Source organism: Amphiura filiformis, chromosome 17 (assembly GCF_039555335.1).
Source record: "Amphiura filiformis chromosome 17, Afil_fr2py, whole genome shotgun sequence".
NCBI classification, from domain to species: Eukaryota; Metazoa; Echinodermata; class Ophiuroidea; order Amphilepidida; family Amphiuridae; genus Amphiura; species Amphiura filiformis.
This window is the reverse complement of record NC_092644.1, coordinates 19,946,272-19,963,172: the sequence shown is the minus strand read 5'-3', so window position 1 is coordinate 19,963,172 and position 16,901 is coordinate 19,946,272. Positions and strand designations below refer to the sequence as shown.

Here is a 16,901-nt window from a genome sequence, read left to right as displayed (position 1 = left end):
TTCGGTAACCCGTAATGTATATGTATATAGTGAAAAAAAGAGAAAGTTACGAGTTAAAATATACCTATTTACAACAAATTAAAGCACTCTTTATGATATTTTAAAGAACTTTTTAATAAACTATACAACTCAAGATTCAAATCTGTTAATATTTAAAATTCAAAATGATTTGAAGACTCGCATGCACAAGTTGCAGAACAATATCAAGATAGCAATTTTAAAAAGTTGAAGATATAGTAGGAGTGCTTACAAAAAGTAGATGTATGTTATTAAAAATATAGTACATGTAAGTAATGTTTAAAAAGGACAATATTTTGATATTTGCATTTTAAGTGGTGTAATTTTTATTATTTTCTTGGGCTATTCCACTTGTAATACTTCACCCCTATGGAAGATGTGACCTTCATCTTCCATACAGGGAGTGTGGATTTCAAATGGGGTTACCTGAATGGGTGACTGCATTTGAAATCTACACCCCCTGTGTTTGAGATTAAGGTCATGTCTTCCATAGGGGTTGGATTTCAACTGGATTAGCCAATTGCAATCTATCAAGTACCTCAAATTAGATCATAACATGTTTTGAGACGAGTGCTTCATACACCTATAGGTGTATTTGCTGTATATATTAAAGCCTAATATAGGATACAAAAACTGCAAATTCTGAATTGTTGATGTGGTCTGATTATTTTGTGTGTGTGTAAATTTGACATCTTTTTCACCGAGTATTAGACCTAAATAAATCCCTGAAAAGGTCTTTAACCCTGTGAGCACCACCTGCCGATCTAACATTGCATCTGATTGGTCAATTACATGATATCTTCATTTTAATCACCAATCAGAATGGAGTTTTGCAAATAATTCATCCCAATTTTTGTGTGTGGTGAAATTATTGTAATAATGTTACTGATTGGTCCAATTGATAATGAAAACTTCTTTTTGACCAATAGGCAGGTAGTTCTTATGGGGTTAAGAGGCTTGCTCTGTATTCATCGTTGGCCTATTCGCTACTTGCACGGTTCCGCCATTATGCACTATGTGCGGGGAGAGCCTCGAACTGGCAGCATACATGAAAGGAAGAATTATGTAACCTTACACAGAACGTTATGACTAGTTCAATTCCCATTCATGTATGCTGCCAGTTCGAGGCTCTCCCACATATAGTATAATGGCGGAACTGCAAGTAGCTTAATTGAAGAAAAACAATGGTAATATCATTTTTAAAATATTTTATTTAAATGGATTAAGTCTCATTGTGACAAGTAAGGTATCAAAATTGGCAGACCAAATCTACCGTATTTCGTCAAATAGTCGCCCCCCCCTCAAATAAACGCCCCCACCACTTTTTTCAACCAAGATGTTTCAAAAATGCCGATATTTCCATGCTATCTTGTGTAGTAAGCTTACCAAGTTGCTTTACATGGTCCATAATAAGCGTCAATAATTGGCGAAAATCTGGATCAGAAACCCGGAAGTGAGCCAGAAATCAGTGTTTCTAGTTCATAGTTCGTCATTTTAGCGTGTGTTTTTAGTTTACCTAATGATTTTAACAGGATTTATCGTTCTAAAATTGACCTTGAATAAACGCCCCCCCCCCCTTGGGAAAAATGTAACGCCCGAGGCGTTTATTTGACAAATCGGTATATATCCATTGAACACTGAAATGTCTTAATCAAGGTATTTAGATATGGTTCAATAGATCTCCAAAATTTCAGTTGATTCAGATATAGAATTTGATTTCATTTGTTACCATGCCCTGTTGTAATTTCTGTCTGTTGACAGATAAAAAAATACAAATTAGATTTAGATATTTTGTCAAACGCCCGAATCTGCAAAGGTTTCACACACAAACATGTAGTCCTAGGTTTCTAACCAGAGGAGGCTTAAAGGCATTCCTACAATGCACTATGATTGGGAAATTTGATCAAGATAACCTAATATTAAAGGCAAAGTTCCCATTGCCACACACACAAAATGGTAATTTTAAAACTGCAGCCAATGAGCTAATAGTTGAGACTTATGACTGATATTTGATTTTCTTACAGGAAACCTTCATATTGTCCCACTGCATTAATTTTATTCATAAGTCTCGATGTTTTGAATGTTAAATAATTAAGCTTACTTGCAGGTTCCGCCATTATGCACTATGTGCGGGAGAGCCTCGAACTGGCAGCATACATGAAAGGAAGAATTATGTAACCTTACACAGAACGTTATGACTAGTTCAATTCCCATTCATGTATGCTGCCAGTTCGAGGCTCTCCCGCATATAGTGCATAATGGCGGAACCGTGCAAGTAGCGAATAGGATGAAAACACCAGATATTTGCACACAATCCCAATGCAAGGTATGATCAACTGTACCACATGTGTACAAAAGCCAGACATACAAGGTCAGAAACCCCATTGGGTTGTGGGAATGTCTTTAAACATCCTCTGGTTTCTAACGGTATAAAAGAACTTTTTTCCAGCAAATAGGTGAATGAGGCTGTGGGTCGGAAGTATCCAGTAAGTGAACAATAATTATTACTTATGGATACTTTTTGTGTGTTTAGTAGACTGTACTTGTCTATCATGTGTTTAATTAACTTGGAAATGTTTTCCAGAAAATGGTACTGTTCTTTAAAAATTACATAAAACCGTTTTTACATTTTGGACCAAACAACTTCCTATTTTCTGCAACAGCAACACATTATTTGGAAATTGGATCTTGCGGTTCCTGAATTGAAATTTATGATCCAATTCCAAGCTGCAAATTACACTGAATTATGAAAACTCCCTTAAAAGGGAGGGTCCTCGTGAATACTGCCAAGTTTCCAAATCACAAAACCATCAACAGAAACAGTGAACAAAATTCTGATTCCAAAAGGTCAGACCCAAGCGAGGAAAGAATCATCTGAAAATTGGTGATGAAAAGGTCCAAGAAGTTGTGGAGAAATGTAACATCAACTGCCAGGCTAATACCAGTATATGGCAGCATGGGACCTCATCAATGAAGTTGAATGTAACGCTGCTAAAAAAACAGGGTATGATTTGTCCTACACTTCCAGCAACTATTTGGAGACTCCCAGATGTAATGGATGTAATGTTTCTTATCTCTACATTGGCTTATTTTAGCAAAGATCCTAAAAATGCAGTATGCATGAATTGTTATCATTGCACGTCGGCATGAAGTTACACAGAAGAATCTCCAAGGCGCTGATTGTATTGAACCTAAAGACATCCAGCTGATGTGATGATCTTAGATCACTGAAAACAACTGTATCTTCATATACCTCTTATCTCTTTGTTTCACATTTTTATCCAAATATTTCCATGCTGTATATTGAGTTGTTTGTGTATGTTCTAGTTTTTAATAGTTGGATTAATATCTTACTTGGACAGTCAGCCTGGGTGATTTTAGACATGCAGAAATCGTAATGAATTCGTCAAATATAATATGAGCATTGAGAACAATACCTCAATTTGTTTTGATGAGATTTGTAAAGAAAAGATTGGGCAACGATGACTTTGACATTAAGGTTTACTCCTCTTTTTGTTTCCTACGTCCCTTGCAGCAACCGCATAAACACCTACAAAATAAAATGCTGATATAGATTGCTAAGGAAGTTACGATGATCGCAATTAGTGCTATAAAAGCTATCACATCCAGTAAATTGTATTGAATAGTATTGAGATCGAATGCCGCTGTACGTAAATGTGACATTCCTCTGTGTCGGACGACTTTCTCCATCCAGTAAACAACGCGTTGCGGGGCAGGTAGAGGCTCGTCATGAAAGATGGCTGATATGCGAGGCATGTTGGTTTGGTAACTGGAGAAAAAAATACCAACAAAAATTAATTTATGTCGATTTATGGAAGTTTCAGCCTGCTTATCGTTGATGCAGTAGTCGTCATCATCATCATCATCTTCATCATCATCATCATCATTATCATCATCATCAACAACATCATAATCATCATTATTATCATCATCGCCGTCAGATAATTAGAATGGTCAAGTTTATGTCAAGAATAGCTCTGACTTCTTCAAGACAAAGTACCTAAAATGAGACATGTAGGCCACACCCTGCTCTCTGAAAAGAGCCGTTCACTGAAGACTGTCCCTTGCCAAGAGAGAACAAGCAGACCTGGTCTATCTGTTAACATATAGAAGGTGTGGTGCCTCTGGTCTATCTGCTAATAATGTTAAAGTTTGGTATTCTGACACTAACTTGAGTTTATACCGAAAACCTACTCACACTGATCAATATCTTCACTTCACCTTTAGTCATCATATGTCATGTTGTAATCAGATAGGCAAGGTCTGCTTGTTTTCAGTGAACGGCTCTTTTCAGAGCTGCCAAACCTTTTTCATTAGCAAATAGGTGTGGTCTGCTTGTGCTCTGTTGAAAAAGGGCAGTCTGCAGTGAACGGCTCTTTTCAGAGCCACCAAACTTTTTACATTAGCAGATAGGTGAGGCTTGCTTCTCTATTGACAAGAGGCTGTCTTCAGTGAACAGCCAAACCTTTTACAGTAGCAGATAGGTGAGGTCTGCTTGTTAACATAACAGTGACTACGTAAAGGATTGAGATTTAGCTATGTTTCATTCGGCAAAACTTTTTTTCTGGAATAGGGAGGGAGTAAGTTTAAGATGTGTAAACTTACATCATACATGTTAGATCGTTTCTTTTCGTGGACACCAATAACGTAAATTAACTAACCTTTTGCCAGTAACAATGGTTTCCACAGCTTCCACTACCTTGTCACTGGTTAATGTAAACAGATCCAACTGTAAACCAACTCCTTTTACTTCAAGTCTTTTAGCGTCATCCCATTGGTCGGCAAAGACAGGTATGCATATGACAGGAACAGCATGATATATGGCTTCAAAAACACCGTTGTTCCCACAGTGATAGATCATTGCCCGGGTTTTTGGATGACCTGTGCATGTATAATGAATGTGTACTTTTTATGAGTTCGAGTTCGAGTTAGATTTTAGAGTTTGATTTAGAGTTAGAGATGCATTTTAGAGTTCGATTTAGAGTTAGAGTTGCATTTTAGAGTTCGATTTAGAGTTAGATATATATGCACTTTAGAGTTAGAGTTACATTTTAGAGTTCGATTTAGAGTTAGAGTTCGATTTAGAGTTATAGTTCGATTTTAGAGTTCGAGTTGCATTTTAGAGTTGGATTTAGAGTTACCGTATTCATTCCAATAAGCGCACATTGTGTCAATTTGCCAAGGGTACCATCGAACTCTAAATTGCAACTCTAACTCCAACTTGTTACTCTAACTCTAAATCAAACTCTAAAATGTAACTCCAACACCAACTCGAACTCGAACTCACAAAATGCATTTACTGATTTATAGGCCCTAATAGGGAAAAATACATTTCAATGCAGTATAGATGAGTTGACATGTGTTTACATTTGATACGCCCTCTGTTGGTGTGTGATCAAAACTGTCAGGCAAAAAATACTATAGTTTACATGGAAGAAGTTGATTTTTATTCATTAACTTTGGTTTCAAAGCAAATAATACTAAAAATGTTATCAAACTTGTTTATAAATGCATCAAGCTATATACATAATATCACACAAAACTTCAAAGGTTTTTAAAAGTTGAGTTTTAAAGAGATTTATGTGGTCTGTCATAGACACTCCTGTGTTATTTTGCCTGGCTTGAAACAACAGAGGGCGGTCTGAATGTTAACATGTGACATCATAGGTCAACTCATCTATAGAGGCCGTGCCGCCAAAAGTTCTCTTTTTAACAGAAATATGACTTAAGCATCATAGAAAGTGTATCGATTTATTAAGATTGATGTTTGGATAAAAAAAGTCAATTACAACATTTTTCTGTGACAGAAAATTCATGTTTTTAGCGATTTTGGCCAGTATTACATATACTTTATATTATCATGTGATATACAAAGCTTGGACCTATTTAATTTTAAGCTAAAAGGGAATTCATCGAGAGGCAGTTCCATAGTGGCAATGGCCATTTATTCTCTTATGCAAATTTCTCCAGCAGAGCAAACTTCCCAGTAAAATTGACACAAAATGGGTGTAAATGGTCGTTTTCATGGAAACTGACCAAGTTTATAAATTTGACCCCTGTGTTGACCTTAACTTGACCCTTGCGCTGTTTTGAGTCACTTTTTAATTTTATGAAGCCGTCACTTCTAGTAATAGACACCATTAACACTTCAAAAATAGGAGTCATATCTTATTATAGATTGACAATTGTACTGTTTTGTGAGGTCAGTACATCTAATCGGTGTAGCTGTAGCGTGGAATTCTCATTACAGTTGCACGTCATTTCCACCACGAGGGATGACTTTGTAAGCTAGTAGTCCGGCTGCCAGTTGCTTATAACTCCAGAAGGGTATCTCACAGATAGGTAAAAGTATACCTTTTCTGGATCGCCATGACAAGAGGAATAATACTTTTCAATAGCATTTGAGCAATTTGAATTTTGACCTCTGTGTGAACTTTGACCCACCATATCTCAAAATGCTCAATGCTGACAGAGGTCCAGTAAACTTATTTTTGAAGTTGGTGGTCTTGAGAAGCAATATCCATCAAAAACAAAACTATGGACACCAAACAATCTTCTGTGACAAAATTGAGTTTGGCAGCCGGACCATAGTAGAAGTTTACACCCGCAACCTTTTCTTACCAAGTATGTCATTTTGAGGCAGCCATTTTGACATCTTCACATTCAGCGGTGTGAAGCTTGGCGGTTGGCCAGCTGATTTCCAGATGACTTTCTGGGGTAATTTGGCAAATGCTTCAGCAAACATATCTGCCATCTCTGTCTCCATTGTATTGATATAAGAACCCATTGAAAAGATAATAACACCAGCATCTCCAGAGCTCTGCATAAAATCTTCTAGATCCTGAAGATCGAGATAATCAAAATAACAAACAAACGATTTCAATATTAATCTATAACAGACATATTATAAAAAATAGCGCGATTGCCATGAGGGCTGGTTAGTGTAGTGGTCTTCCCACTCGCTTCTCACCGCTGTGGCCGGGGTTCAATTCCTCGCTGTGCCACATGTGAGTTTGGTTGCCAATCCATGCTCGTCCTCGCAGGTTTTTCTCCGGGTGCTCCGGGTTTCCTCCTGCATCTCAATCGGACCTCTTCCCATATCCCTGTCCCATCATATCCGGATGGCATCCCTTGAATTTAATAGCCTCTGAGCACTATTGGGCTTAGCCCTGGCTTAAACACCGCTGTGGCCGGGTTCAATTCCCAGCTTATGCCACATGTGAGTTTGGTTGCCAATCCATGCACGTCCTCGCAGGTTTTTCTCCGGGTGCTCCGTTTTTCCTCCTGCATCTAAAATCGGACCTCTTCCCATATCCCTGCCCCATCATATCCGGATGGCATCCCTTGAATTTGATAGCCTCTGAGCACTATTGGGCTTAGCCTGGCTTCAGAGGATGATTTAAGGAAGCCCCATCATGCACTGTAAAAGTGTTATCACTAGAGTTTCAACTGCCACTTTACTTTTCAAATCCCATTGAACTCTGTGCAAAAGATGTTGTTTTAGAATTGCCCGTGTGTCATTATTACTTGGTCGATTTCAGATCTAAAGTGATGTATGCATGAAGGATAATTCACACCTACTGTAGATAACATAAAATGTGAAATCGACCAACCTTTAGAAGGTGTTTTTATTGTAAATATATCTGTCAAAATTCAAATTTCACCATGCACGTGTGTATGCAGTGGGCGGGCAGTGGTGTCATGTTCACTCACACAGCTGTGCTAACCGCAAGACTTGCTGGGAAGTGCTTAAATCATCCTCTGGCCTGGCTTCGGCCGAATGTTATAAATAAATAAATAAATGATTTAAAATTTATATTTACGAGGGACCGTAAATGTTATTTATCTCCGCTCAACCATGACTTTGATGACTGTTAAGCAGTATTCAGACTTTTTATTGTACTTAAAATATTGTATGTAACATATATACGTTATTTAATCTATTGTCATTCTATTTCCAGTAATATTTAAGTTCTAACGAATGTTTGATGACGTAAAATCGATAATATATTTCTGCTAGATATTATATGTAACATATTATCGATTTTTCGTCATGAAACATTCGTTAGAACTTAAACATTACTGGAAATAGAATGTCAATCGATTAAATAACTTAGATGTAGAGTTGGTTTTCACACTCATCACCTAGGTCATCAGTGGGACCAATATTGAACCCTAGGGAACTGATGCATTGATGGCGGAAGTACTTGATGACTGGCCAGATAAGACAACTTTGATGGAATGATCTGTCAGGTAGCTCCTAATCAAGGTGAACAGCTTGTCGGATACTCCTTTTGCCATGACTTTCGAGCAAAGGCCATTATGCCAGATCTTGTCAAATGCTTCTTTGATATCCAGGATAATCATACGCACATCGTTGCCTTCGATCAGAATGGTTCCCGGGAATGGTTAGGATGTCAGCTGTGGTGTGGCCTAAATCCAAACTGTCTATCTGATATCAGTTGGTTTCCAAGGAGGTACTTCTGAAGTTGGTTCCTTCTTCCACTCAGGTATTCAATTCTTTCCTCAACTTGTTGTTATATGTCTTCCTCTTCAGTTCTGACGAACACGTATTGATTTAGGCGGGGATTTGGGTTCAGTTTCAGTAAATATCACCTTAAACCTCAATAAATGTGATAATATCAGTATAATGTTGTCCAAATTCAGGAATTTTATCGCCAAGAAACTCAAATTCAGTCTCCTTAAATCCGCCATGTTAGGCTAATTCATTATATTATGAGCACATGCATAATGTAAAATCAGGGAAAGCACATTTTCCATCAAAAAATAATTTGACACCATCTGTCGACACACCCCAATAAATATTTAGCACGTGAGGTTTCTGCAGACCCCTTTCAGACTAGTCTTGGCACTTCGTGAAGAAATATCCCATACAATGTCAAGTCGGAAAGGAAATAGTGCTGGAAATATGAATTTAATAATCAGAATGGATAGAGTAGAAAAGGTTCTTTTTTTTATTCCCTGTTCTTGGAACTGGTGGAGGGAGAAAAAACATACATAATGGGCCACCAGTTCCCAACGATCATTAATTAAATCATAATATTATAGTCAAAATTTTTAAGAACAGGTACAAAGGACAATCACAAAAGAGACAAAGACGATGGACAAAGAGAACGTTCACTCTTACAAACAAAACACAAGCACCAGTCTTGTGTCAAACAAGTGCACACATTACTTGGTTACACCCATCTTGATCCTGCCCTAATCAGTTTGAAAATAATTGAAGAAAAGGACAACAATTTAAGATGCTTCAAGATCAATGGTCCATTTTTTGAAATGGAGCCGCAGTTTACCTTTACTTTCAGCAATTTTATACTCAATTTTCTGCTTCAATTTGACCATATTCAGAAAAGCATTGAAACTAAGGTTAGTCTGTTTAAATCTGCACTTATGAATGTAAAATTTAAGGCACAGAAAAAGGAAATTAATACATAGGTCATGTTCTGAGGTATCCCTGATACCAAACATTTTATCAAATTTGGAAAATGTAAAAGAATCCCCAGTGACACTGTTGATATAAAAACATAGTTCATCCCACATGGGAGACACATTCTTGCATTCACAAAATAAATGCAAAATTGTTTCGGGCAATTCATTACAAAAGTAACAACTGGGTGAATCCACCCTACCAATTCTGTGAAGAAAATTATTTGTACAAATTGCCCTATGAAAAACTTTAAAATAAAAAGATCGTAACTGGGTTTCAATAGTACATTTAAAATTGCTACTATGCACACAGTTCCATTCAATTTCATCAAACACATCGAGACAATCAACCCATTTGTTTTCAGCTTCAACAGTGGCCTGGTTCCTAAGAGTTGAGTAGGCATGTTTTGAAACCTTCTCTGCATCTAAAAGCGAAGCAGAAATAGTATAAAAAATGTTTTCTTGAATGTTCTTAGGGTTCTGGAACCAATCCAAATAAATCCCATTCATTAAATAATTGTATTTTCTCCTGTCTTTAATGGAAATATCAAATTCTAAAACCAAATCTTCAAAGGTTTTAACTAAATTGTGACCCATATAAAGATCTGAAATGCAATGGATCCTTTTTCATCCCAAGTAGGGTAAAAGAAAAAACTTTTTGTTTTTAACCGAACATCTTTATTCCACCAAATTGGGTCCTGGAGATGGAAATCAGACCAGTTTAATTTTTCCTTCATCTTGCATTTGTATAAATACCATAATTTGATAGTCTCAATTAGCTGACAATTTGACAGGGTATTTAAAACACAATCTGGAGCATCCGTCTTCAACAAGACAGTATAATCTGGATAAAAAGAAGATAAAACAGAAAGTTCAAGGGATTTCCAAAAACTAGAATAATTAGGATCAAGCAGCTGCTTAACCCACACAAATTTTTGAGCCTGTGAGAACACAAGAAGGTCAATCATCCGAAGACCACCATTATCATAATCATTACACATGACATCCCTCTTAACTCTGTCATTCCCTCCATTCCAAATGAATTTATAAAACATACTATTCAGTTTCTTGAAAAAACTTTTTGGAATGTTTATACAAAGAACAGAAAAGAGATACAAGAGCTGGGGTAACAACAGGGATTTAACAACTGTAACTTTGCCCAAGAGAGATAAATATCTACTCCTCCAGCAATTGAGTGTTTGCTCAATTTGATGAAGTTTAGGGGTAAAGTTGAGCTCAAAAAGAGCACGTGTATTAAGAGAAAAATTAACACCTAAGGTTTTAAAGGTGTTTGTCTTCCACTTCAGCCCAATATCTTCAAAGGGATGGAAATCAGAACCTTTTAAGCTGCCAATATGAATGGCCTCAGATTTTGACATATTGATTTTGCAACCTGAAAAGGAAGCAAATTTATCAAGGATGTTGAAGAGAAATTGGAAAGATTCTAAATCCCCTGTAAGAAACATGTGGTATCATCAGCCAGCAAATTAATTTTCTTTTCTATGTTACCCACTTTAAGACCTTTTATTTTTCATTACTGCGAACTGCGATAGCCAAAATTTCAATGGCAAAAAGGAACAAAAAGGGTGAAATAGGACAGCCTTGAAAAATTCCACGAGACATGTCAATAGGATTGCTGAGAAAACCATTATTGATAACATAACTTTTCCGGCAATTGTAAAAAGTTTTGACCCACTGAATAAAATTATCCCCAAGATTAAGGTTCTTTTTCTGATCCAGTTATTCTGGTACTTACTCAGAAATATTTCAATTCCTATCAGGAATCTTGATCACTCTGTTGTCGTGTTTTTAGATGTTTGATGAAACGGCAACACTGTTTGGTCTTGATGACGATTCCAAAATTACTGGTTGCCGTTTATTGATGAGTTGATCGTAGATCTTGTCCAGTTTGTTCATGGTGTTATGCCCCCTACTTCTTATCCAGATTGCCTCCTTCAACCAGCGTGTTGTTTGTCTGCTTCTTGGTCAATGATCTGTGCCTCCTCCCACACAATTACGTGATTTCTATCTATTTTTTTCTATTTATGTTCTGCTACTTCTGATTTATGAATTTCTTATGTTGAGACTTGTCTTTGAGCCCTCACTTTCTCAGTTCCTGTTTTGTGTTCTGAAAGTGTTGTACCGAACAAACGACCAGTTTCACCAATATGTTTTGGCATGCAGCCTTCCGATTCCTCCTCGTACGTGAACTTGATACTTCCTGTCGGATCCACTTGGTTGAGATGTTCTGTTAGGTTATCCACTTCTCCACGCTTGATGATCTATAGTACGTCGTCTACTCTCTTCTAGAGCGTCGACTTACAGTTGAGCGGTGCTGTTTCAATAGCTTCCTCTTCCAACCATTCCATAAAGAGATCTACAGCTGCATCGGACTCAGAGGACTGCCCATCGCCATGCCTTTCTTCTGTTGGTATATGCTGCCCTTCGAAGTGAAGTATGTTGTGGCTAAGATGAACTTGACTAGTTCCATGAGATCATCAACATTGAGAAGTGTCCTCTTTTTGAGATCAGGATCTTGCTCCAACTTCCGATGAATAATGTCTAAAGTGATCTCAATCGGAGTGTTGGTGAAAAGGGATACCACGTCATGTGAAATGAGGCATTCGTCTTCCTTGATGGTTAATTCCGCTAACCGCTAATTCTGCTAACTGCTTTGAGTTAAGCACATGGTGACCAGAAGTGCCTACGCCAAAGATCGGGATTGTACCCGATCGAGCCAGTATAGTCGATTATGGGACGAAGTGGCGTATCCTTCTTGTGGATTTTGGGGCTGCCGTAAATCTGAGGGACAATCTCAGCAGTTGGATACAGATACTTTTTGTCCGCACTATTTATCTTACCCTCTTTCTCGAGTCGGCTGACTATAGTCACCAACTGCTTTTTATACTTAGGTGTAGGATCCTTGTTGTGGGCTTACAAACTGGACAAGATCTACGATCAACTCATCAATAAACGGCAACCAGGAAGTTTGGAAATGTCATCAAGACCAAACAGTGTTGCCGTTTCATCAAACATCTAGAAACACCACAACAGAGTGATCAAGATTCCTGTTAGGAATTGAAATATTTCTGAGTAAGTACCAGAATAACTGGATCTGAAAAAGAACCTTTTCTACTTTGTACCATACCTGGTAATTTTACTGCCTAGTACCACTCTGTCTAGAGTGGAGTCAAAACCCATGTACCACTCCCATGTACCACTCCAGACATAACGAGTCACATGGGAGATTACTTGTCCCACCCTCTAGGATAAACTTCAAAAATAAACAGACCCACCCAAAGAGTGGTCCTACTCCAGACATAACATGTGACATGGTAGACTACTCATGTACCATCCTCATATTCCAGGTGTGCCCAGAGAATGGTCTTTTTACAAGGGTTCCATGTGGGTGTATACTAGTACTTTTAGGACACAACCATGACCTCAGCATGTTTGTAAACATAGATTGTCAACATACAGCATTTAGTGTAATAAATAACAGGTGTATGTTGGCCAGACAGTGGTCTCTTTTTCCATGTATCACTCTGCCTTGGTACAAGTAACTTATTCCACTCGTGGCCTGAAGGCCACTCGTGGAATAACTATTACTTATTGAACTATGAACGATCCTGATGAATCTGTTTCAAGAATCAGAGTTCTTCAGTACAAATATAATGCACAGTGAAACATTATGGTAATGTCTTGATATCAGGGATGATTGTTACACTTGTTTTATGTGTCCAACACTTTAATAGTGATTAGTGTATGTGAACTGACTTACTTTAGGAAGTGGTTTTGGTCTAGTCGCTGATAGTCCACCGACTGATACAACATTAGGTTGGTAAGCTCGAGGAAAATCTAACGCAAAATGGCTCAAGACAAATACAATCTCAGCATGGGTTAAACTTTCCAACATAGACATCTCTGGTTTGATGTTATATTTTTGTTTCAATTGATCAAAACCGTTGAAAGGTGTATCTACCATCATCCATTGCTTGCCTGAAACAATCGTGTTTTTGACTCGCTGCAGAAATGTCATCCTGTCTGAAAATCCCGTAGGCATCTCAGGATTAACGGCTGTGTTGACAGGGTTGGCATTCAGTCGAAGGAAGAGAGAAGGGGGTATGACAGGAATAAAAGAAACAAACGGTACATCAAGGTGCTGTGCTAAAAGCACAGGACAAGCCATCACAGCGTGTGCAAACACCAAATCAAACTTTTCTTGTTCAAGTTTTTTAACAAGATGTTGGTCGGCAAATAAATCATCACATACTTGATGGAATATCTCTTTAATTGCACTTCGAGTCAAAATATTTATCATCTCATTATAGTCTCCTTTCAAAGCATTCCCTGTCATACCCGTCTGAATATCACGAAAAACTGGTAGTGTTACTGACGACTTGAAGCTTTCTAATGTGTACTTGTCATTCTGCATACGTTTTATCACGTTGTCTTTAAAATCATTGGCTACAATAAGAGTTACTGTGTGGTTACGGTCAAGCATTGCCGTAGCTGCTGCTGCCAGGGCTACGGTTTGGCTTCCTGTTTCTGGCGGAAAACTATCAAATAGTTATCTGCAACTACCAAAACTAGTACGTTCAGAAAGGCAAAGATTGCAGAGGTCAATCCCATGATGATTGCCACTTTTATTTCAATTGAAGAAATAAAACTATTTGGAACTTTCAACGACGCCTTTAAGGTTGTGCACGAATACTGGTGTTATACATGTACATGTACTCTGGTACAGTGGGGCCGCCGTGCCCACAACACCTTCAACCTTGTGCAAGAATACTGGCGTTATATATTTACATGTAGGTACTCTGAGTCTGAACTCTGGAGTGACCGCATGAGGAAACACGAACAATACTATATAGTTAAGTTGCTAAGCTCCCAAATTTGGTACAATTGTGCACTTTGTGATAAAATCATGAGAATGTCCACACATGAAGTACGTGGTCCAAAGTTTATTTTAAGATGTAGGGCCATTTTAGATTTGGCCCCTAGTGACCTCTAAAGGTCACGAAAGCTCACACAGGGGTAAAAATTTGAAAATGCTCAATCTTGTCGACAGATACACCAAATTATTTGTCTGATCACAAGGATCTCAAAAATGTATAGTTTGTGCTATCTACGACCTATCGTTACAGAGTTATTCTACAAAAACCTCATTTTTGGGGTAAAAAGAGCACATTTATGACCAGCTCCAACAAAACCCGGAACAAATCGCCAAACATGTTTTTGAGTAGCATAGAAGGGGGTATGAGAGGAATAACAGAAACAAACGGTACATCAAGGTGCTGTGCTAAAAGCACAGGACAGGCCATCACAGCGTGTGCAAACACCAAATCAAACTTTTCCTGTTCAAGTTTTTTAACAAGATGTTGGTCGGCAAATAAATCATCGCATACTTGATGGAATATCTCCTTAATTGCACTTCGAGTCAAAATATTTATCATCTCATTGTAGTCTCCTTTCAAAGCATTCCTTGTCATACCCGTCTGAATCTCACGAAAAACTGGTAGTGTTACTGACGACTTGAAGCTTTCTAATGTGTACTTGTCATTCTTCATATGTTTTCTCACGTTGTCTTTAAAATCCTCGGCTACAATAAGAGTTACTTTGTGGTTACGTTCAAGCATTGCTGTGGCTGCTGCTGCCAGGGCTACGGTTTGGCTTCCTGTTACTGGCGGGAAAACTATGAAATAGTTATCTGCAACTACCAAAACTAGTACGTTTAGAAAGGCAAAGATTGCAGAGGCCAACCCCATGATTGCCACTTTTATTTTAATCGAAGAAATAAAACTATTTGGAACTTTCCACGACGCCTTTAAGGTTGTGCACGAATACTGGTGTTAACATGTGATGACTATATACATGTACTCTGGTACAGTGCCCGCCGTGCCCACAACACCTTCAACCTTGTGCAAGAATACTAGCGTTATTATATTTACACTAGAGCCACATCCTGGTGATAGTCTACTGATAGACTGTAAATTAAGTTGGGGGAGGTGGACCCTTGACCTTTGACACGACTCCTGCTAAATGTTCCAAACTGTTCCCTGGTGATGAGCTTTGTTGATCAGAGCAACTTAAAATTAGACTTTGACTTGACCTTTGACCTGGGATGACCTTTGCGGGTTTATACTCTCCGGGAGTCAGGGATTATTTTCCGCAAGTTACAGCCCAATTGGAACAACTTCAAATTTGACCTGATCTTTGACATCGGATGACCTTTGCGGTTTTAGACTCCCCGAGTGTTGAGGATGATCATTTTCCCCAAGTTACAGCCGGCCCAATTGGAGTAGCTTCAAATTTGACCTGACCTTTGACCTCGGATGACCTTTGCAGTTTGGTAGGGATTATTTTACCCGAGTTAAAGCCCGATCAGAGGAACTTTAAATTTGACCTGACCTTTGACCTTAGATGACCTTTGCGGTTTTATACTCCTGGAGTGTCTATCCCCGAGTTACAACCCAATTGGAGCAACTTTACAAATTGCATTATGGGTAAACAACCACTTCACATTGCATTATGGGTAGGCTTACACAACCACTTCCATATATACCAACAGACAGAAATGCAACCACTTCTATATATACCAACAGACAGAAATGACAAATCTGTACCATTTGCAGACCATTCGGACAAAGTTTGAAATTCAAAAATAATGTGCAGCAATGAATTCTGGGTAGACATTACGGTGCATGCATGTGTTACTTGAACTCTTTCTCTAGTGACTGCCAGAGGTATGTTTCCACTACTACTGCAGTTGAACATAGAAGTAAGTCCTGCATAAATAGTTTTCACTCTCCTGACCTTATAACCCACTTAGCCATATTTCTGCCAACTCACTCCCCTAGAGTAAAGACAGAGATATCCACAGACCCACAGACCGAGAGCTCTGTGTTAGTAGTTTGACAACTCACTCCCCTAGAGTAAAGACAGAGATATCCACAGACCCACAGACCGAGAGCTCTGTGTTAGTAGTTTGATGTAGGCATACTCTGAGTCTGAACTCTGGAGTGACCCCGCATGAGGAAACATGAACCCAGCAAACACAAAACGTTTTCGACATCATTCGCAAAAGGTTATAAAAGGTTGTCAGAAAACGTTTAAATGTCGGATTATATAAAGGGTATAAAAAGAGTATAAACGTTTTCATAACCTTAAAAAACATTTTTTGATAATCTACTGCTCAGCAAACACAAATGTTTAACAGAAAACGTTTAAATGTCGGGTTATATAAATGGTATAAAAACGTTTTAATAACATTCCCAAAACATTCTTGAAAACTTGATACAAAACATTCTAAACAGAATGTTATTTTGGGGTTGAAAAAATATTTTGCGAAAAATGTTTGCCCAAAATATTTTCAATAACGTTTTTAAAACGTTTTCATGACCTTTATATAACCC

At 38.0% G+C, this 16,901-nt stretch overlaps 1 protein-coding gene across 1 annotated transcript; it reads right to left on the bottom strand.

Annotated features, from left to right (window-relative positions):
• Positions 1 to 2,309: 2,309 nt before the first annotated feature.
• LOC140137049 (UDP-glucuronosyltransferase 2C1-like) lies at positions 2,310 to 15,254 on the bottom strand. The gene is made up of 5 exons (XM_072158707.1): positions 14,770 to 15,254; positions 13,268 to 14,045; positions 6,661 to 6,880; positions 4,701 to 4,920; positions 2,310 to 3,808 (listed from the first exon to the last, which is right to left on the bottom strand). The coding sequence occupies exons 1-5, from the start codon at positions 15,252 to 15,254 to the stop codon at positions 3,520 to 3,522; spliced, it is 1,992 nt and encodes a 663-aa protein (XP_072014808.1). The 3' UTR covers positions 2,310 to 3,519.
• Between the last annotated feature and the right edge of the window lie 1,647 nt (positions 15,255 to 16,901).